Here is a 20,372-nt window from a genome sequence, read left to right as displayed (position 1 = left end):
GGGGACAGTGACATAGCATACTTCTGTGAATTCACAAACCCTCTGGTCAGCTACAGGGGAATGAAGGGGAGAGAATAACCCCAGACAAGGACTCACTTATCTCAAGGATGGAAGGTTGGAAATAAACTTTGAGGCTAATGGACCACCTTTGAAATATTTCTGCCAGGAGCTTGGAGGGCCCAGAGGAATGACCAAGTTACCTGTCAAGTCAGGGCCTCACGGAGTTTCAGGGGAGGCACCGGTGCCACTTCGGTGAGGAACCACTGCTGAGGGTGCAAGCTGTCAGCAGAGGAAAGTCAGTCTTCCCTCCTCTGGGCAACAAGGGTGGTCGTGGTGGGCTGGGGGAGCAACAGCCTGGTCTCTCCTGCAGATCTGTTTTCAGAGTCCCTGAGCTGCAGCTGCTGAGTTTCCAGACACAAACAAGCCTGTCTTCTGTGAGCCTCGCTGAGCCCACACAGCAAGGAGGAGCCAAGCAGGATATTATTCTGCTCTGCGCACCAGCAGCTCTGCTGCCAGCTGAGTGCCAGGCAGACTCTGTGCCTGGTAATGATGCAGGCTGTAGGGAAGGCACAGCTGGGCACGTGTGGGCAGTTACTGTGGACACACTTGGCCTTGATTATTTGGGGGAGAAAGAGAACGGAAAGAGACAAAGAATTGCAGAAATACACGGTCCACCTCAACAAAGCTGGTGCGCAACAAGGACAAATACGGCACTTCTGGTCATCATCAACATGCCTGTGTGTGCTTGTTTATGCTGAGGCAAGCCCGGCCTCCCACTCACCAAGGACATGGCAGTCAGGGAAAAGTGGTCAGTGGCGTCCATGACTGCCACATGGAGTTCGCACCACGTCAAGACAACCCTCGGAGGCGGGGTTGGAGCCGAATCCCATCTGCCTGCCTGCGCCCCACAACTAAATCCTCCCAGGGGCACCTTTCCTCTCACACAGGCTCCGTGCAGCATCCTCTCTGCTGAGCCCACTTTTCATTAGAAGGGGTCTCAGGAGATAGCTAAAGGGAAGGACCAAGGGGTCAAAGGGGATAGAAAAAGGAAGATCCTCATTCAGACTTCTCCCATCTTCATTAGAGTGTCGTCTCTTGATGTCGTCTGTTCCTTTCCATCCACTGTGACCCGGGCCTAAGCTCCTTGTACACCAGACCACATGGAAGACGAGCTGGGGGCTTGCTCAGAGCCAGGCAGAGATGAGGGGACCTGGAGTAAGGTGGGATTAGGGGGGTTCTCGGGCAGGTTTCAGGTGCTGGTGGGGAGGTCATTCTGTGTAACAGCGCTGATGGGGACAGCTGCAGTTTGTGTAGTCAAAAGAGTTGTGAGTTGGGGCTGAACTCAACGTGGAGAGAAGGAGCTGAGGTCACTGGGATGATGGTCCTTAGAAACAGGTGTGGCATTCCTCAGATGCTAAGAGAATCTTGTTTCTCCGGCTGGTCGGTATGTAAATATGAGGATGAGGACACATGCAGAATGGAATGGGAAAGGATTTCCCAAGAATAAGCAACCTGGGGGCATCGCCAAACCTTTGTTACCCCAGAGCTGGAAGTTTCCACTAGAGCAGGGCTTCTCAAAGCAGGGTCCCCAAACTAGCAGCCTCCACGTCATCTGGGAACTTGTTAGAAACGCAGATTTGCAGTCCCTGACACTGACTCAGAAACCCTTGGGGTTGGGCCCTGCCATCTGCGTTTCAAGTAGGACTTTAATGACCCTAATGCCCACTGAAGTTGGAGAACCTCCAGTCTGGAGTATGCAGATACAGCCTTGCCTCAACTGGCTGGACTCGGCAGATAAGAACACTCAGAGGGAGGTCTCAGAGATGCAGGCAAGGTGCCAGCTTCTACGGGTGTGCTCAAGGTGAGCTGACCTAGTTTCAGCCTCTGTCCTGGGGCCCCGGGTCCCCTGCCCTTCCAGAGAAGTACAGAGCCAGGTCAGACCACTGCATTGGCACAAGAGCACACTTTAGTTCAGAGACACATTTGCATAAATACTTGAAGTGGATCCACCCCTGCAGGTGGGAGCCTGAGAACACGGGGCTCTTCACAGTCCCGGGCTCGCAGCCCTCCAGCCGATGGGTTTAATGCTGAAGATAGTCCCGGTCATCTCTGAAGACGCCTCAGGGTGCAAATATGGGGCTTGCCGTGATGCTCACCATTACCCCAATTCCCCGTCTCTCTGTGACTAATATTTTCCTCACTGAGGTAGATTATTTATCAAGGGAACCAAGTAGAAAATAGTTTTTTTCATTTAACTCTGCTACTCCTTTTCAAACAGGCTGAACGAATCTTCTGTTTGTGTCCCTTTTACCTTACGCCCTCTACTTGAACCAAGGAGGGTCCACCCCACAGCATCTGCGGTCTGTCTCTTTTCCTCTCCTCTGCTTGTAGATTCATGCCCAGCTTGAGGGCCATGGCAGTGTAAGGCCTGGGTAGGCTGGCAATACCACCTCCAGATGTGGGGTCACCATAGTGCGACCTTGTTTGCACCCCACACCCCGAGTCCATGAGCAGAAGCCACCCCCTCTGGATCACGAGAAGCAGGGCAGGCTTCTGCAGAGCTTGGTATCCTCAGGCTTCAGAGCCTCATCACAGGCGGCAGAGGTCTGGCCGCTGGGGTCACGGCACTGCACCGTCCGCCGCTGCCAGCCGGCCCCGCAGCTGTGAGAACATTCAGACCAGTCCCCCAGCACCCACTGCGTGTTGAGCAGGGCCTGAATGACATTGGTGGTTGTCCTCTCTCTGCTGCTCTGTTTGCTGGAGTTCATATCGTCAGGGACAAAGAAGGTATATTTGACCTTGAGGGGATCCCCATGGACCTTCAGGAGCTGTAAGGTCAGTGGCTCGGGAAGGGACTGGAAGCTCTGCAGCCGCTCCAGGGAGGTGAAGGCACCGCTGTACCTGAGGACAGTCCCGTTCAGCAGGATGTACTGTTCTGTGGGAAAGATGGCATTGTTTCCATTGAGCAGGTACTCGCCATCTGTGGTCTTCAAGGCCAGGTAGTTGCCATCGTTCTGAACTCCCGGCGGACTCCGCTGTTTCACATCAATGTTTGTGGAGCCAGCCGGGAAGGTGACAATGTCATTGTAGCCATAACTGTGACAGGAACAGAAAGATACCCTTAGGACCTGTGGCTCCCCCAGTCAGGCACTCAAGAGGTCAGTGTGGAGTGCTTGGAGGTGGGCAGACAAAAATTTGCACTATCAAATCAGGAAATAGTTGCATAAAGTTGCCAATAAATCAGCTGGTGACGCCAGCAAGAATGCTCTGTACGTTGGGATTTTTGCTTTGCCCGGCAGCTCTATTGTGAGTGTTTGGAGATGAGAATTGACGATAGCACACAGGGGAAGGCAGCCCAAAGGGAAGTGAAAGCTGGGCTGTTGCTGCTCAAGTCCCCACGCCCATTCCAGGATCTGACCAGATGGATGCCTCACTCCTCTCTCAGAGTCCGTCCGTTCCTGGAAGTGTGGCTGTGTGGCTCGAGGGCAGGGAGCAGGGTGGCACACTGTGCCCAGGGGCCTTCTCCCGGGTGTGCCAGCACCAGGAGCTGGGCCATCGGGGGCGACAGGCTGCTCTGGGGCAAATGTTTTCACTTTATTGTGGGCCTTGGGCTTTCTGTGGGATGGAGAACCCTGAATTCTTATTCTTCTCGTTGGGGGTAGAAAGTATTTGGTCTCATAGGCTAGGAGGGAGGTGAAGAGGCCTGAGGAGGGCAGTCACTCTGTTATTTGCTGTTCTTGTCTCATGCCCACTGGGAAGCTGTGAGAGGACCCTGGCCCCTGATCTAAGGCCTGAGCGAGCACTGTGGGGACTCCCCCTTTGACCGCCTCATGCCCCGTGGTTCTTTTTTCTATATCATTGAGTTTAAATTTGAACAGACTCGCGAGTTGTATTTGAAAGCAGATTCTGTTCTTTGATTCTGATGAGATGAGGTAGCATGAAGGAGTTGGGTAGGGGTGCAGTGTGGCCATGGACCCTTGCCCTTCTCTACGAAGTGTGTGCAGGGCAGGAAAAAACCTCTAGGAAAGGAGAAACCTGGGTTCTCCTCAGACGTTGTTACCTACCATGGTGACCTCAGATGATCATGTTATCTCTTCGTGCCTCAGTTTCCTCATCTATAAACAGGAAATGACCATCCTGGCCCTGACAGACTCATTTTAGGAATCAATCAGAAGTGAAAGCACTTAAATATAGAAGGGCTTCCCTTGTGGCTCAGCTGGTAAAGAACCTGCCTGCAATGCGGGAGATCTGCGTTCAGTCCCTGGGTTGGGAAGATCCCCTGGAGAAGGGAAAGGCTACCCACTCCAGTATTCTGGCCTAGAGAATTCCATGGGCTGTATACTCCATGGGGTTGCAAAGAGTCGGTCTTGACTGAGCAACTTTCACTTCACTTCACATGAACTTATGGATTTAAGGTATGAGAAAGGATCTGCAGCTCTCAGATTCAGGAAGCTCCAAGACTGCCAAGGTCCCCAAGAACCCCCTTTCTGAAGATCCACCTGCAGAAAGGGCAGGACCCACCGGGTACAGGTGAAACGTCCTTCCCACTGCAGGCTTGGAGGAGCTGCTTCTGGCAGGGGTCCCAGTTACTCAGCGCAGATCTGCTGCCGAGTGACTCAGAGATGATGCAGCCCCATGCACGTGGCCTCCGGTGGCCCCTCTGCCAGTCAGACTGTGCCACGTGCTCTCCCACCTCCTGACCCCTCACAACCACTCTGAGACAGAGAGGATACCGAGTTCATGCAGACACTGCAGCTGGTGCTCCCGGGTATGCAGGGGTCGCCACTGTCTATCTCTAAAGCCCGGTCCACTCCTGCAGCTAGGGACAGGACTCCTGGGAGACCCACCTGGAGGGACTGAAGGAGCCAGACACCTTCCTGCATGAGTCGCCTTTGCCCCCACACACCCCACACTTGTCCAGCTTCTTAGGTGAGTCCAACACGTGATCACAGCCAGCCTTGACACACTGGCCACGGACACAGATGGCCAGAGTATCAGGTCCGCACAGGGTGCCATCGATCACCTGCAGAAAGGAAGCGGGGTCTGAAGGGACCTGAGCATAGATGCAGCCCGCACATGGTCCAGGCCAGGAGGCCTTCCTCCCCACCCGTGCATCTGAGTTCCAGAAGGTTCCTCACCTTGTCCTCAAATATTCTGAACTCGCTCCGCCCCCTGGCTAGGCAGAACAGTTTGCAGCGGTCCCGGGGGGACACCCCCGCATACTTGGGGACCCACTGCAGTAGGTTTCCCTCCACGTCTGTGTAATTGTAGGCATTGAACTTCTCACACTGCTGCTCCCTGAAGCTTTTCCCTAAAACGAGGATGAGAGGTCACGGAGTCACCATGCTGAACTGAAGCAGGGAGGACCCTGAGGGGGAGATGCCCAGATTCCAGGCATCCTTCTTCCTCCTGGACTTGACCTGGTCCCAGGACATGGGTCACCTCAGCCCATCCTTCCTCAGCACTGACCTCGGCGCTGACTCATGAGGCAGGAAAGGAGCAGCCTGCCCCGGGGGGGTTTTCTGGGAAAGACAGTGTTTCTATTGGGGAGGGTCTTAATTCTGCTTTACTGATTAGATTTCTCTCGTGGCTCAGTTGGTATAAAGAATCCGCCTTCAGTGCAGGAAGACCTAGACTCGATTCCTGGATTGAGAAGACCCCTTGGAGAAGGAAGTGGCAATCCACTCCAGTATTCTTGCCTGGAAAATCCCATGGACAGAGGAGCCTGGCGGGCTGCAGTCCATGGGGTTGCAAGAGTCGGACATAACTTAGCGACTAAACCACCACCAACACCAAACCTAGGTGAGGATGGGGATAGCTCAGTAGGCCTGGGAAGCAGAGAATGACACATAGAGGTATATTTTGGACCCTCTACTAATCATGACTCTTGACACTGGACGTTTGGACAAAGGCCCCCTCTGTCCCTAATTCTGATCTGGCCTCTGTACTCCACTTGCTGTAATTCTGGGTGTCCTTGGGGAAGTCAACTTGAAGACACTGTGATTACCTCCAGCTCAGTGAGGCCCAACTCCATGTGGTTCCTCCATCACCTGGTTGACTCTTCATTGTTGTTGCTAAGTCACTTCAGTCGTGTCCAACTCTGTGTGACCCCATAGACGGCAGCCCACCAGGCTCCCCCGTCCCTGGGATTCTCCAGGCAAGAACACTGGAGTGGGTTGCCATTTCCTTCTCCAATGCATGAAAGTGAAAAGTGAAAGTGAAGTTGCTTGGTCGTGTCAATTCTTAGCGACCCCATGGACTGCAGCCTTCCAGGCTCCTCCATCCATGGGATTTTCCAGGCAAGAGTACTGGAATGGGGTGCCATTGCCTTCTCCAGGTTGACTCTTCATAGGGTGATGTTACCACCTTCTAGCCTGAGACTGGAACCCTGGTATCTTCTTGACATTTGAGCACCTACATCTGCTATTTCCAGCATGTCACTAAGTCCTGTCCTCTGTTCAGGATAAGCTGAGGTTTTGCATGCTCCTTCCCATACTCCACAACTCAGTCCACTGCTCACAAGCTAAGGCTGGGGGTTTCCTGTGAGACTTGGTGCCCAGTCTCCCACCCATCCTGCTGTTTCCAAGACAGGAAGACCTGGGTGTTTCCTTCTCGCGGTCCTGAAGTTAGCGCTGCTCTTACTGCTGAGGTTCCCCACCCAGCTGGACACCTTCATGGTCTGTGGAGCTTCAAACCCCAGGTGGCCACGCCCCCTCCTGAGAGAGCATCAGGACAGCTGAGGCACATGAGAGGCACTAAGCTCCCACTGATGGAGATGGCTGGTACCAGTGCACCTGAAATCCTGGTCTCAGCTCCTGTCCGTATCTCCTCCGTGTCTCGTATTCATTCTTTCCTCTCTTCTCTCTCTCATTTCCCCAGGAGCCCTTCACTAGTGTGCCAGGAAGATGCCCACAATTCCAGGCAGATGCTCTAGAGCCTCCTGCCATTACAGCTCCTCCTCGTCTTGCAAAACTACAAAGCTTCCAGACTCCCTTGCTATTTGCCCTCCCTGGGCTGGGCCTCTGTGCTTGGAGGAACTTCTCTAACCTCCCTAAAAGTGTGTGCCATTTGCTGCCTGTCACACTCCCTGGAGCTGTGACAAGGAGCTGGACAGGGTGGTGGAACAAAGATCTGCAGGGACTCCCTCTCATGTCTCTGTAGCCGTCACTGCTCCTAGTTAAGGAGTTAAGATATGTGCTTTTTATGGAGCTCAGCTCGGTGCTCTGTGATGACCTAGAGGGTTAGGAGGGGAAGGGAGGAGAGGGAGGTCCAAGAGGGAGGGGATATATGTATACTCAGAGCTCATTCACAGCAGAAACTAACACAACATTGTAAAGCAACTATCCTCCAATTAAAGAAGACTACATGAAAAAAAAAAAAAAGGTATGTGCTTTCTTGTGGGCACTGGGGGATGTGCCTGGGAGGCAGAAATGAGGCACTTCCCAGGAAGGTTGCCATAGGCAGATGCCATGGCCCCAAGGGGAGATGAGCAACCTTCTCAGAAGTGTGGGCTAGGATCAGATTCAGAAACCTTCCCTCTGCCCTGGGCTGAACGTTGGCTGGAATGACCCTGGAGGTGGCTCCGACAATTGCTCTGGACAATGGCTCCATTGTTCTGCACACAGACCAGGGTTTAGACTCCTCCAGGAGGAGTATTACTGTGGACTCGAGCCCTCTGCAGAGCCCTGCCCCAGCTCTAGTGCATAAGCTGGTTGGGAGTGACATCCTCCATGTCAACATCTCCAAAAACCAGGGTGGTTTCTCTCTTTGATTTTGCCAGGCTCTCCCTGCACAGTGAGAGCTGTCCTGGGGCACTGTAGGCTGCCCCGAAGTGTGGTGCCTCGAGAGCTCATTTCTGTCTGCACCCCGGAAAGCTCTGAGCCCGGGAGACCACCCTCCTCCAGGGATGAGCTGCAGTCGCCGTAGCAGCTGCTCTGGTCATTACCGTCCGGGGGGCACTCCTCGGTGTGGCACGACTGGTACTTGGCTCTCTGACCCAGGCAGTACTTCCCTCCGTTCTGAGGCTCGGGGTTGGTGCACTCACGGTATGAAAACTGTACTCCTCCTCCGCAGGTTCGTGAACATGCACCCCAGGGTCCCCACGGGGCCCAGCCTCCATCCACCACAGCCTGCAACACACAAGGCCGCGCTGAGTGGGAGGAGGGGAGAGGGCCTAGGCTCTCGGTGGGACCTCCTCTCCTAGCTGTGCTTGTGCTGGTGGGTGGAGTTCGCTAACTGCTCAATTCGTTTTCCCAGTGACTCAGTGGCATGTGTGACTGCAGCTGACCACAGAGTCTGTGCGGGCCTGGCCCTCGGCTGCCCCCCAAGCAGCCAGGGGTCTAGAACCATTCCTCACCCTTTGTAAGGTGCTCAGTAGGAGTTGCAGAATCAAACACTTTTATGGGAATAGGGCTGAGGAAAACACAGTGGTTTCCTGTGGGGGCTGAGACTCCCTCAGTGTTTGGGGACACTGTGTCACAGCTGGGCAGGGTGTACGCTGTTGGCCTCCAATGAGTCGGGGACGGGGAGCTGCTCAGCCTATACAGCCAGGGTGCACACAGCCCGGACACCACCACTGCTGAGGCTGAGCAGCTCGGACCTAAAGGAAGGATCTCTGGGAGGTGAGGCTGCTAGTCTACTAGCCTCCAGGTCCAGGAGCGAGTAGGACATCCTGGGAACAGTCACATCCAACTTTACAACTGACTCTGAGGTCAAGCAGTTGTGATGGGTGGGTACAGAGTTTTCAAAATGAAAATAATTTTTTAACGGTTACAGAAGTCATACGTGATCCTATAAAAAATGAAAAATAGGAAAAATGTGAGAGAAAGTAACACTTAAAGATATACCACTACCTAGATGAAGCCATTGACATGATTTTCATCAATATCCCTTTGTACCTTTGCTCTGACTATCGTCATGAAGGTACAGTGTTTTTATTTTACAGAGACATGATTCTGTCAATATATGCAGTATTTCCGATCTGTCTTTTCCCCTTAAAAATACATTAGAAGCACTAGCCTGGGTTCACTTTCTGGCCACTTTTTCCTGTGTGGAGCTTGGCTGCGCTGCTGGGGAAGGTGGGAGTGGACCCCCTTCCCACCTCTCCCCTCAGGACTGTGTGAAGCCCACACTGCAGGACAGGGTTGGGAAAAGCCACGTGTTGGGCAGGGGCTGGGAGGGGGCTTAGAAAGAATCCATGACGCCCATCCCGGCCCAAGCTTAGAAGGAACGTGTGGATTACCTGGCCACACAGGCCCCTGGGCCTCAGTGCACAGGATGTGCCCTGAGGACAGCCTTCCAGAGGGTGAGAGCGCAGGCCACCCTGGTGATTCAGAGCTGGCCAGACCCAGGCTGAGACCCATCGGACATTGTTTCAGAGATGGCTCAGTGACTCCAGTTAGAGAAAGGTGACGAGCCTCACAGTTTGGAAATACAAAGAGCTGGGCAAAGGAGCCAGCCATTTAAAACCCCTTCTCGACATTGCCTTGCCTTCCCTGCAGGTTCACTCTGCCAAGTCTTCTCTGCTGGCTCAGAGGTGGTTCCCCTTCCTTCTTCCCTCCTTCTGGAACAAGGGGTCCCCACACTACCTCCCACTGTCCCGACCCCTAGCTATGAATTCAGCTCAGACACGGGTAGGGCATGAATACTTTCCCCTCCTTCTTGATGGGGTGTCCCTCCTCTGCTGTCACTCACTCTATTTATAATAGAATTCATAATGGCTTCTGTTTATTGAGTGGCCATGACAGTCTCGCTCAGGAGTGTTCACACCTAGCACCAGTCCTCCAAGTCAAGTCCACAGCTGTTCCAAAGGCAAGCTCTCCAAACGCCCAAGCCCTGATAGCTCCATCCGTTTGCTCTGAGGACACCCTCAAAGGGCTCCTGTTGTGTCTGAATAAATACGCTTTGTTTTGTGTGTCAAAGGATGTGTGGCTCTACTCATAGTTGCATCTGGCCCCAAGCCTCCTGCTTCCTAGCTCTCAAGTGCAGCTTCCTCCATGGAAACAGCCCTCCCCCGTCCCTCTCCCTGACACCCCAGTAGCCGTCCCTCACCTCGGGCTTCTCCACTTCCTCCTCGGGCAGGCAGCTGCCCTCCCAGCAGAGGTGCCCGGGCCCGCAGGGTGTCCCATCAGCCCAGGGCAGGCTGGCATTCCTCGTGTGGCAAAGGGGGTCGGGGCCATCAATGCGGCACCAGAGCTGCGCGCAGGTGTTCTGGTCAGAGGAGTTGGGGCAGTGGCGGAAGCCCAGCCCAAAGATCTGCTTGCACTGTTGGTCCAGGTCATAGAGGGGCCTGCGGCCAGGGAGGTCTGTGGGCAGGGCCATGGCCCAGGAAGGGGCATCCAGAAGGCAGTCCCCTGAGGAATGAAGGAAGCAGAGAAACAGGAATAAGGGCCAGGGGTTCCCTCCTCTCACATGACACTCAAGGACTCCTTGACTTCAATCCACAAACTGTCAACACTCCATCATCTAGAGAAATTCCTTCCACGTTTTGACTATCAGTAGCACATTTATTTAAAGGATTGAATTTCTTTGTCATCCAGAATGTCTTATATGTATTCAGTGTTTACCTAGGGAAGGCCAGCTAATTGTAGCACTAATCTAAGTCACAGTATAATTAGGGATGTAAATAGACTGTTAAATCCAGGCCCAGAGAATTAAAGCCAAAGTACTGATGTTTGAACAATCTATTATTTTTGCATCAAGAATCACTTGTGTCTTCACTTCTTTACTCCACAAGCCAGGCTGCCTGCACCAGGTACTTCGCCCCACTCCTTGCTCTCAGGGGGCGTTCCTGCCTGTGCTGTTTTCACGCTACAAAGTGATGTATGGCTCCAGCCGGAGGCTCCCTTCTCTGCTCTGTATGACAAACATTCTTCCATTCCTTCAAGGTCTGTGGGAACCCACCTTCTCCAACAGACCTTCTCAGACCACTTCTATCTGCTCTGTAGACAATCTCATTGGCGCTAGAAGCTGGGCTGAGGAACAGCAGGCTAGAGGAGTGGGTAGAGCACCTCAGCCCTGGAGGGCAGTGAGGACACAGCTGCCGAATGTCTCCCGTCCTGAGACTCAAGCAAAGTAGGTGCCTGCCGCTGGCCAGGGAGAAGCGGGGACCTACCGTACCCGCGGTCCAGGAATGCGGGTGCCCGCCGCCGGCCAAGGAGAAGCGGGGGACCTACCGTACCCGCGGTCCAGGAATGTGGGTGCCCGTTGCGCCCGCTGCCGGCCAGGGAGAAGCGGGGACCTACCGTACCCGCGGTCCAGGAATGCAGGTGCCCGCTGCTGGCCAGGGAGAAGCGGGGGACCTACCGTACCCGCGGTTCACGAATGCGGGTGCCCGCCTCCGGCCAAGGAGAAGCGGGGACCTACCGTACCCGCGGTCCAGGAACTCTCTGAGGAACGAGGCGCTGCAGGGGGACCAGGGCCGTGTTTTGTTCAGCTGGACGTAGAGCGGCGCCATCATGTGGTGCTTGTCCAGGGGCCCGAACAGCCGAGTACAAAGCTTGGAGTCGTCGTGGGGCATGCCGAGGACGTGCCCTGGGGAGGACGAGACCCCTAGTCCACCTGCCGCCTCCATTGCTGTCAGCCGTCCATCCATGGGGCACAGTGCTCTGAAGGCCTAAGCAGTGCCAGCTCATCCAGGAACTCCACCTGTTTATTCCTCAGGGACAGTTCTCAGCCCACTCTCCCAGGGGAACTGGGAGCACTGGGATCCCTCTCTTTTCTGCTGGGGCCTTTCCTGATTCACACTCCCCTTAATCGTTTGCTCACTTTCTCTCACTGTCATTGCAGATGACCTCCTGAATCCTGACTGCTTAGCCAGGACATCCCCTCACGGCTCTATCTGAGCACTGGTGTTTGTTTCCCTGTGCCCCCTGAGGATGGCCCTTCACTCAGGGTGGGGATGGAGAGCATGAGGGCACAGTTACTCTGTGACAACCAGGAAGCATGGCACAGCCCTGGGGGGCTGCACCACTGGACTCTGGAAGGCAGGTCCCCCCAACCCAGCACCTAGCCTCTGGGAGTGGGGGATCTTACCGAGCTCGTGGGCCAGAGTGTAGGCCGCCTGAAGGCCCTGGTCCTGGATCACGGCGCAGCTCTTGCTGGGTTCACAGATGGTGCCAACGTTGGCCACGCCCAGGGTGTCGCACCTGCCCTCCTGCCCGCAAAGGTTCTGCTCAGGAGAAAGCGAGATGTGAGGACAAAAAGAGGACTGGAACTGCATGTTCCTGCACCTCCCGAGATGAGGGAGATGTTTTCAGCCAAATCTCTATTTCTTCATAAAGGACGTTTGTCATCTACGTCAGCAAGACGTCAGGCTGTGGGCCTGGGAAGCCTGTCCTGGGAGGCAGGATAGCCTGAGGAGTGGTGAGGCTATGGACCCCCCTCATAGGGAGATGGGTGGGCCCTGACCCTTGGACCTCGGGCTCCCCAGCTGTGAAGTGGGGCTAAACACGCAGCATTGACCTCGGGGTTGTCTTGAGGCCTGGGGGGCGGGGAGCAAGGCCTCAACCCATGATGACTCTGGCTAGGCTGTAGGAAACCACCTGCTTAAATCTCCCCAGGAAGGTGGGTGGGCCTCCTGATTTGGAGACATTATGGGAGGAGCCTGGTTACCTGCCCCCGGGGTTTAACCCGGGTTGCAGCTGCACCTCTGGACTTTGTTCCAACTCCACATGTCTCTCAGGGCAGTTTGAGCCCTTTTCATCTTGTCATGACCTCAGCAGACAGCTGGTCACAAACTTCTGGACAAGAGCCCTTACGCATTCCTCTGCTTCCCTTGAAATACCTCATAGTTGTCCTCATGACCTCCTCCTCCCCCGCCCCCTCGTCCACATTCACGGCTCTCTGTCCAGCTAGGGCCAGCAGGGAGCCAGTCCCCACATTTGGGTGGGCTCCACATTTGAGCCACACCCCCTCCTTGACCCGCCCAGTGTCTGCCCCGTCCCCTGCAGTGTCTGGAGGCCCTCAACCTCTCTGGTGAGCAGGATGGCCGTGTCGAAGTGCTCAGGGTGCCGGTCTCTGGGCTGGTTGACGTCCTGCTGCCAGGCGCAGAAGTCGCGCAGTATCAGCCCGCTGTTGTCTGACACCTCGGGGCCCAGCTTCTCGTCCCCCAGGATCACCAACTTCATCATCACCAGGTTGACGGAGTTACCGATGCTGGGGTGCTTGTAGATGCGGGCAGCCATGGACATCAGCATCAGGATGTGGTTCTGAGGCGAGCAGGGGTGAAGAAGGAGGGGTCAACCTCCCAGCAGTGCCCACTCCTCACTGCAGGGCGTTGGTGTGTAGCCTCTTTGGGTGGGCTCCTAACCCCCCTCCCCACCACCCCAAGCACTGGCATTATTTCCCTTCCTTGTACGTATTAGAAATCCATGGCTGAGTAAGTGGCCTGAGGTCCAGAGCTAGTGTGTCAGCCAGCCCATGAACCCTGAAGGCCTGGCTTCAAAGCTTGTGTGTTTAACATCCTGCCCAGCCACACATGGCCATGGACATCTAAATCCATTAAAATTCAATCCAATTAAAATCACCATCCCTCTGCCACACCAGGCACATTTCAAGAGCACCAATAGCCACATAAGACTCATGGCTGCTGTAGAACATTTCCATCGTCACAGAAAGTTCTTCTACTGGACTGCACGATTTATCTACCTTAACCTGGACACCCACCGTCTCCCTGCCAGCCACCCCTCCCCTCATGCTCTCAGCCCAGAAGCACTTGTCTGAGCACTCAAGGTTATGGAGTCCATGGAGAATTGTCCTCAGTCTGCTGCGGTAACCCCTACTCTTCAGGAAGGAAACTTTGCTGTAATGGTCACTCCTAACAGGAGCTCCTCTGCACCAGTCGCAGACTGGATACGCGTCACCTCAGGAAATGCTCACAATGATCTGGGCAGTCATCCTCATTTCTCCAACAAGAAAGTGGAGGTTCTCACAAGTCAAATACCTTGTCTACAGCCGCCCAGCTCTTAAAGCTGGGATGTAGCATAGGCATGTCTGCCTCTGAGGTCTATACTCTTCTCATTAAGCTTCCCAGGACCTGGCTTCCTGGCTTCTGCCTGGACAGCCCAGGGGGTTTAATCCTCCTCAGCTTGGGTCAGGAGAGAACCAGATGGGCTGGTGAGACCCAGGCTCTCAGGCTCACACTGCTTCTGGTCCCATCAAGGTCAGAGGAAGAGTGGACATCGGTGCTTGGCCTCTGCCCAACCCTGGGCTGCCAACAGCTCCCAAGGCCTCCGAGGAGGCTAGATCAGGTCACTCTCCTGCCTCTGGGACCTCCAGAAGAGCATCGTCTAGGATGATTCTACAGAACAGGAAACCGAGGTCCTCCGCCAGGAGTGTGGCCAGTCCTGCTCCCTGCCCCTCAGGGCTCCACTCCCCTGTAGCCTCTTTTTCTGCCCTCCTGTGATCTGGAAGGTGGGACCGGAAGGAAGGAACCGAAGGTGAAAGGCTACAGAGGGACATTCCGGGGCTGAGGTCACGTATGGGAGTTCCAGATGAATCCCATTACTTGTGAATGGGATCTGTCTGTTCATCTTGCCGGCAACGGGCCAGATATTTGGTAAGCCTATAAACAGGGGTCGGCAGGTCACTTAGTGTGTCAGACATTCCAGCTATGTTTAGGCTGATGTAAACATCTTATCAACAAAGCTGAAACTTGGCACCCACTCCTGGAGTCAGATTCCTGAGGGAAACAAGTAACCACCTCATTAGGCAGCTGGGGGTGAGGGCTGAGGAGTGGCAGCCTGTCAGGCTCTTCCCTCCAGTTATCCGCTGCTTCCAGGGTGCCCCCCGCCACCCCTGATGAGGACCAGTGGCCAACTCCTGGAACAACCTGCAACAACCTGCAACCCTCCTCACAAGAGAACTCCCTTCAAGTTCCAACATCACAATCTCAAAACTAGGGAGATGATGTTTGATGAAGAAGACATGTAGGCGAGAAACGCCAGCTGCCCCACAACCAGTCCCTAAAGGTTTGGAATAAGGAACCAGTGATCTAAGGTTTAACAAGGCTCTATTTCCCAAGCTGCTCTGTCAGACTAGCAGAGACTGTCAATGGGTTGATCCCCAGTGTGAACCGAAGGTACATGAGTGCATGGGATGTGCAACCTGACACCGAGGCTCATGAATTCTTCTCCCTGGGGTTCAGGGAGCTCATAGCTTCCTCTCCAAACATCATGCAAATGGCAGGCTGAGCCGGCTTGAGAGTTTTCCTTTTAGGCAGTGGGTTTTATGGGAGGACATTGAAGTTTCCCTTGGATGCTCTCTTCTAAGATAATTCCCATCAAAAGAGGGCTGCCAGGCCTGTATGGTCCAAAGTGTCTGTTAAAGTCCGCAGTCCTGGCCTGGCCCACCTACCCTTTCTCTCAATCACTGAGCTTTTGAGGATGAGAAGTTCCTCTGAGGACTGGTGGCTCGGATGCCTGTGCATCTAACTGACCCTGGGGGCAGGGAGCCAGGCCTGGGCAGGCGGGCAGCTGTGAGATCGTGAACCCCACTTCTGGGCCTATCTCCTGGTCCAGAAGGGCAGGTCTGACTTCCAGGCCCAAAAGTGCCATCTAAGGCAACTCTGGTATTAGCTGTGCTTTGCTGAGCATCTGCTATGTGTCAGGCCCTGGGTCAGATGCCTTTTGTATTTTACTATCTCCTCCAGACACGGCCAGATCCTTGGTATAACAGTGCCTGTCAGGCTGGTGAAGAAATTGAGGTTCAGAAAAAGGGGTAACTTACTCAAGTCATGCATTTCTATTTTCTGTCAAAGTCTATGCTCTTCTTCATGGCACTGACTGCCACCCACCTTTGCTGTTGCAAGGACAACTGCAACACAGTGAGATCAAAGTATGCGAGCAAGACCGCGCGCCCTTGACATTGTCTCTGTCCTACCTGCCTTCCCAGTGGGACAGGAGGATGGGTACATGGAGACTCAAGGACCGTTGAAGACTACGGCCTTTTTAAACTGGGAAGTGCTTTATACGGTCGATCATTCTGATGGCAACAGACCGAACACTTGGTCTTTTCCAGTGGGGGTTCATACTTCATGGCAATATAACGTGCCCGCGGAGACTCAGACATGTGTCTGTTCTGTTATTATCCACAACAGGACACTTCTGAGAGTAAAGATGAAGTGTTAATAATTACGCCAAGATAATCCTAGCCAGGGGTTGTGCTGGGCAAGCCAGGATACTTGGCCACTCTGGTGATAGGGCTGGTGGGAGACGTTTTCCCGAAGGGCAGTGGAACGGGGGCAAAGTGACTTAGCCCTCCCTGAAGCCACTGGCTAGTAGCTTGACTCTGGGACACCTCTGGTCTTCTCTGGGGACCTCCCTGCTCAGCAGCGACTTGAGAAGCTCAGCAGCTGATGGTCTGGCTAGACAATTTTCCAGACTGAGCGTGGGGCACTGCTCCCTACTCTCGCCCTTTCCTGGTGCAGTTTCATCTGCGAACAGTCAGCAGCAGCTGGGTGCAGACAGAGTTAAAGGTCTCTTCTGAGGTGGTCCCCCCTTTCAGAAAGCCCCCTTTGTCTGAGCTACTCAAGTGTACAGAGTCTGGAAAACTTCCTCGTCACTTCACAGTGAAGCCAGACTTGTGCACGGTTAATTCTTTCTCTGGCCTTGAAGGCAGTTTCTTCTCAGGACTGGGCCTCCCATTGTGGCTGGACCTGTTTGGGCGGCTGGGCTCAGTGACTCATTCCCACAGCATGGAGGATGTCAGGGGAGGCAGAGCCAGAGTCACAGACCCCCCTGGTGCTGAGCAGGCGGCACGGCCCAGCACACCAGCACAGCTATTGGGTGAGGAGACCTGGGGGAAGTCACAGATCGTCTGTAGCCTTCATTCTCTTCCTCTGCCCCCTCACAGGTGTTCGCACTGCGTGGTCCCTGTAAACCACTCTGCAGATTGAATGTTCTCAGCGTGTGACTTCGCCACGAGGTGCTGAACTTTCCAGAAGGCTCACTAGGAAGCAGCCTCAGCGATGCTTAGACTAGATTCCATTGCCAAGTCCAGGTGCGTCTCTTCATGGGGGAGGGGGAAGCATCTGTTTATCCTCATTACACACCCTGGTGGCTGGGACACCCTAAAGCACTTCCATCTGTGTGAATGAGGTCTCCAGGGGACTCCTTGAAGAGTTACTTGCAGAGAACTAGGTTATATTTGAGGAGGTGTGTCTGGGCAGGCCAGGGAACCTGGCCTTGACATTCACTTGTACCTTGGCTGAGCTCATGGGCCAGTCAAGAGGATTGAGCTGAGAAATTCAGGTCTGTCCTGTGGCATCTCCACAGCGGGTAAACAGTCAGAGCAGAGGGGCCAGGGGTCAGTCATAGAAACAGCTGTGCCTCAGCCTCGGCCCCACCTGGGGCAGTGACAGCAGAATGCAGGCAGTGACGGGATGAGACCAAGGGAGAGGGGTCAGGCTGGCCTCAAAGGCAGAGGGAACCCTACCCACCCAGGGAAGGACCTAAGCTTTCAAGGTGCCTGACAGCTCTTCTGGGGTGTTCTCCTGACCCAGGGGGGTGGTGGGCTGCTGCAGCGATCCTGTCTGAATGTCCAGAAACCTGTGTGTGTGGAGGGGACCATGTGGGACACACGCATGCTGGGTCATCCAGCCAAGAGTCCTATGAAGGTACAAGTGCCCCTGGGTGCAAAGAGGAAGCCAGCTGTCTGGTGCAGCAGACCTGGGGGCAGAACCCAGTCCTGCCCTTGCCTCAGTGGCCTGGGAACCCTGGTGCCTGGCAGCCCGCATGTCTGCTCTCAGGTGGCTCTGACAGCTGGAGCTGCCAAGTACATGCTGGAGGCAAATACACAGCATCTTAAGTGTTTGGGCGTTGAGCTGAGCTGAGAGGGTAGGGAAACATTAGGGAGGACATTTTGACTCTGAAGACCGAAAAGCAATGACTTTTCCCACTGCTTCTCCCTGTTCTTGTGGGCTTTCCGACTCCCGGTTGTCAGGCAGCTGTCAGAAAGGAATCGTGTGTGGGAGGGCTCAGCACCGCACCCTGGGTTTGAGATGGATGGACTTTGCCAGGGGTCCCCTGGTAGCCAGGTGTGGCTGTCCTCAACCTGAGATGGGAGAAGCCCCACCTGCCACCTTCTGGAGGACATGCTGGGGCAGGAGTTAGAGGAGGTGGCTGGCACCTTCCCCTGCTCTCCTGGAAGGCCAGGGAGCAGCTACTTGGTCAGTGCAGACCCACAGTCCTTGGGCAGAACTGGACTGCGGGGTCAAAGCTGCTATCCCAAGCTCTGGGAGGAGTGAATACAGACTGCCAACACGGGGCCTGATGGGTTTGAACCACCCTGGCAGCATCCAGGGGGGCAGCCACATGGACCTTTCACCTCCAGTTCTTCCCATCTTTGCACCTAGAATGCATTTCCCAGTGACTGGCAGATTGAGAAAGCTGGGGCAAGTAATAGAAGGGCCCGCCGTGCCTCGTGTAGACTGTTGTGCACAGGTGGTGCCAGAGCCCCCAAGGCAGGCATCAGCTGGGCACAGGCTGAGGCTAGAATAGGATGACAGCCAAGACTGCCATCACCAAAATGGCAGCAGTTGAGCTGCAGCTGTGGCCAGGGTGCCCATTTCAGGAATCGGTGCCCTCTGGGTAGGTCAGTCCTCCATGGGGCACATCTCTGGTTCTGTGCTCCCCAGGATAAGAGAAAGCGCGGCCTCACCTGGAGCCTTCTGCTTCATCTGGTCCTTGGAGGAGGTGCTGGGGTGTAGGGGGACACACACACCTCCTGCGGAGTCCACAGCATCAGTAAATCTAGTTGGAATCGGCCTGGCTGCAGGAACTGTCCCCTGGACTCAGTTCCCTGCCCCAGCTCAATAGAGAGCTGTGTCTAGGCGGAGGGCAGCTCAGGTGGGCCAAGAATAGTTGTGGCTCCACCAGGGACACTCACCACAGGAGGTCAGATCCCCATCGTCTTCTCCTTCTCTCTCCCCTGAAGCTTCAGGTTCCTGGGCTGAGTCCCCAGGCAGAAATTCTGTTCCCCTCCCTTCTCGTGCTGACGCCGGTGCTGCCAAGTTCTGCCAGGGCTGAGCGCCAGGTTGGCAAGGTATCCATGCCCCTGATCAGAACCAGCTGGGCGCACAGAAGTTGGGCAGCCCCTTTCCAGCTTCAACTCCCTGCAAACAATGTCTTTTACTTAAGGCAGCCTCAGTTCTGCAGGCAAAGGACACCTTTGCATCCCATCGGCCTTTCCTTGGGAGCCCCTCAGGTCTGGAGACAGTAGGGGGCTGAGAAATGGGGCTTGGGGTAGATGCTTTTCCCAAATGCTCACTTATCGTCTCTGTTGGGCGAGGCAGGTGTCTGGGGTGGGGGTGCTTTAAAACCCACTTTCAGCTCAGCATGTGTGGGATGGGGGTGGACATGGAGGAGGGAGCCCAGAGCCTCCCCTCCAATTAGAAGGGAGGTAGTGGCAGGAGCAGGTGGTCTCCTGGGTGTCAGAGGTCATGAAAAGAGTTACTTCCCTTTCTCAGAAAGGAGAGGACCTTGTTTGGGGTGAGGAGCCGGAAGGATTTTTCTCAGAGGGACAGGAAAGGGGACAATTTGGAGACTCTGGGAGGTGATCAGGGTGTCCCCGCACAGCAGGTCTTACCTCTAGGTCCTCTCCGTAGAAAGCAACCATGGATGCATCGGCCACCAGCAGCATTTCCACAAAGCGGTCCTCCGACACAAACCGTTTGGTCCTGTTCTTGGCCCCCAGGGTTGGTGGTGTCTCGCTGGAACTTTCTGCCTCCTCTTCTTGGCCCTCCTCGTCCTCCTCCTGTTTCTCCTTTTCCTCCTCCTCCGCTGTGTCGGCTCTTCTCTCCTGCCTCTCACCCTCTCCCTTCTGCGCCTCCCTCTCAGACGCTCTGGACAGGGGCTGGGCTGCAGTGGCAGGGTGCACGTGCCCCCAGCGCTGCAGGAGGTGTGGCTGATGCAGGGAGCGCCCAGCGCCTTGGGGCTTGATCGTGAACTCCTGGCCTTCCAGCAGGAAAGTGCCGCTCAGCCCGCGGCAGAGGCTGACGGCCGCCAGCGACTCGGGGTCCCGGTTCACCGTGCCCGAGAAGATGCAGCCGCGCAGCTCCCTCTCGTGCCTGGCAGCCCCGCCGGAGCCCCCGAGGCGCGCGATCTTGAATTCGGGCGCCAGGAAGCTGTCGTCGGGCTCCAGGCGCAGCTCCAAGTCGCGGCCGAAGGCGGACAGGTGGAGCGCGACCTCCCCGGCGATGCTCTGCAACCGCTTGGGCACCACGAGCGCGGAGGCCGGCCTCCTGCCTCCGGGCCGGGCCGGGGCGCCGCGGGCGAGCGGCGGCAGCAGCAGCAGCAGCAGCAGCAGAAGCGGCGGCCACCGGGGGGCGGCGCGGGGCATGGGGGCTGCGGCGGCGGCGCGGGAGGCGCAGGAAG

The 20,372-nt window shown here is 55.4% G+C and overlaps 1 protein-coding gene across 1 annotated transcript; it reads right to left on the bottom strand.

Moving 5' to 3' along the window:
* Positions 1-1,970: 1,970 nt before the first annotated feature.
* On the bottom strand, positions 1,971-20,337 carry ADAMTS8 (ADAM metallopeptidase with thrombospondin type 1 motif 8). The gene is made up of 9 exons (XM_055583404.1): positions 19,585-20,337; positions 12,969-13,208; positions 12,034-12,169; positions 11,365-11,532; positions 10,051-10,352; positions 7,946-8,129; positions 5,139-5,311; positions 4,848-5,023; positions 1,971-3,096 (listed from the first exon to the last, which is right to left on the bottom strand). Exons 1-9 carry the CDS (start codon positions 20,335-20,337, stop codon positions 2,532-2,534), a joined length of 2,697 nt encoding a protein of 898 aa, XP_055439379.1. The 3' UTR covers positions 1,971-2,531.
* Between the last annotated feature and the right edge of the window lie 35 nt (positions 20,338-20,372).

The sequence above is a fragment of the Bubalus kerabau genome, chromosome 5 (genome assembly GCF_029407905.1).
Source record: "Bubalus kerabau isolate K-KA32 ecotype Philippines breed swamp buffalo chromosome 5, PCC_UOA_SB_1v2, whole genome shotgun sequence".
Lineage (NCBI taxonomy): Eukaryota > Metazoa > Chordata > Mammalia > Artiodactyla > Bovidae > Bubalus > Bubalus kerabau.
Note: the sequence above shows the minus strand (reverse complement) of the source record. Positions and strands in the feature narration are given on the sequence as shown.